General features: G+C 50.3%; 1 protein-coding gene across 1 annotated transcript; it reads left to right on the forward strand.

Annotated features, from left to right (window-relative positions):
• The first annotated feature begins 234 nt into the window (after nt 1-234).
• On the forward strand, nt 235-1,491 carry FOXD2 (forkhead box D2). The gene has a single exon (XM_018553022.1). It carries the CDS (start codon nt 429-431, stop codon nt 1,476-1,478), a length of 1,050 nt encoding a protein of 349 aa, XP_018408524.1. The 5' UTR covers nt 235-428; the 3' UTR covers nt 1,479-1,491.
• The last annotated feature ends 302 nt before the right edge of the window (nt 1,492-1,793 follow it).

The raw sequence follows: 1,793 nt of genomic DNA on the forward strand, positions 1-1,793 counted from the left end.
TTAATAAGCTTACACTAATGCAGATCTCAGACTGGAGCTAGCATTCCAGGCGGTGACGTCACGCCCACGTGACATGGCTGCTGGTACAAATAGTGAGTGAGCATAGGGGAGGGCTGCAGTGTCAGGCTGAGTGTGGCTCAAGAAGCTTGTGCAGTTTGGATTCCTGCAGAACTATAAGGAGGAGGAGGAAGAGGAAGAGGAGGAGGAGGGGGAGCTGACACTGGAAAAGGGGACAAGAGGAGGAGGAGATGAGGGGTGTCAGGAATTGACCTTGCGCACACTGGCCCCCCTAAAGCACCCAAAGGGTTTTGCTGTCACTGATCTTCTTGTTTAGGGGGAACAGAGGAGCCCATTCAGGCTTGTTCCACTAGGGGGGTCCTGGAGTTTGGCTTGGGAGTAGACCAGGACTTCCTGCTCTCATCATTACAATGACTTTGGGAACTGAGATGTGCGATAACTCCCTCCTCTCTGAAGACACCGACATCGATGTGGTCGGGGACATGAATGCCAAGGAGGGCAAGTACTCTGACTACCAGTCAGACAACGACTCGGATGACCCCCTGTCCAACAGGAGCCACCGAGGGGACGCTGCTTCTCCCGACCAGGACTCTAACCCCAGAGGCGTCGAGAAGAACCCCAAAAACACCCTGGTGAAGCCCCCCTACTCCTACATCGCCCTCATCACCATGGCTATCCTGCAGAGCCCCAAGAAGAGGCTAACCCTCAGCGAGATCTGCGAATTTATCAGCAATCGCTTCCCGTACTACAGGGAGAAGTTCCCAGCCTGGCAGAACTCCATCAGGCACAACCTGTCCCTCAATGACTGCTTTGTGAAAATACCTCGAGAGCCTGGCAACCCGGGAAAGGGCAACTACTGGACCCTTGACCCCGAGTCCGCAGATATGTTTGACAATGGCAGCTTCTTGAGGAGGAGGAAAAGGTTTAAGAGGCAGCAAAGTACTGAGATCCTGAGGGACCCGAGCAGCTTCATCCCAGCCTTTGGATATGGACCATACGGCTACAACTATGGGCTCCAGCTGCAGAACTACCACCAGCACCACCACCATCACCACCACCATCCAGGTGCCACCTTCCCCTTCCAGCCCACGCCCTGCCCTTTGCCCACCGTCACCTCGGTCTTCACCAGCCCTTCCTTGCCTGGATTCAGCAGCGACCTGGGCAGGAAGTCTTTCTACTCCCAGCTCAGCCCCACCTTGCCCATTCTTCAGACTCTGAAAGCAGACTCCCAAAGTCGGCCGTCCTTCTCCATAGACAATATCATCGGTCCGACCACTCCACAATCGACCCCTACATCGCCTTACACGACTCAGCCTGGGAGCCAGGCTCAGGTCATAGCCATGCTAACCCCTTCCCTGGGCCCCCTACAGAACCATTTAAACTTGGCACACGAGAACGTTCTACAGACTCCACAGGACTTTCCTGGTAAAATCACAAATCTTAACAGCTGTCATTTCTAAACATAAAAAAAAAGATAATTTTTAATTTCAGCCTCTGTATTTAAGGTAGGAATTTATTTTAGATGACTTTTTTTTTTAACTCCAAGTCTCACCTCATCCTCCCTCTCTTCAAAGATCCTTTAAAAGTCTATTTATAAATTGTATATATGTTTTGTGCTAGGTGTACGTCACTGTTATTGCTTCAGTTTATATCTTAAACAAAATAAAAAACCATTATAAATCCCTTGGGGTGGTTGAACCCGACAGCTTTACAATGACATTGCTTTACTGTTGAGTTGCAAAATTGCCTTTCAGTTTCACCTAAAAAAAGACAAA

The sequence above is a fragment of the Nanorana parkeri genome, unplaced genomic scaffold (assembly GCF_000935625.1).
Source record: "Nanorana parkeri isolate BGI_ZX_2015 unplaced genomic scaffold, ASM93562v1 scaffold106, whole genome shotgun sequence".
Lineage (NCBI taxonomy): Eukaryota > Metazoa > Chordata > Amphibia > Anura > Dicroglossidae > Nanorana > Nanorana parkeri.

Excerpts from the sequence above, each read along its gene's own strand:
- FOXD2 (XM_018553022.1), top strand. The coding sequence starts at position 429 with ATGACTTTGGGAACTGAGATGTGCGATAACTCCCTCCTCTCTGAAGAC.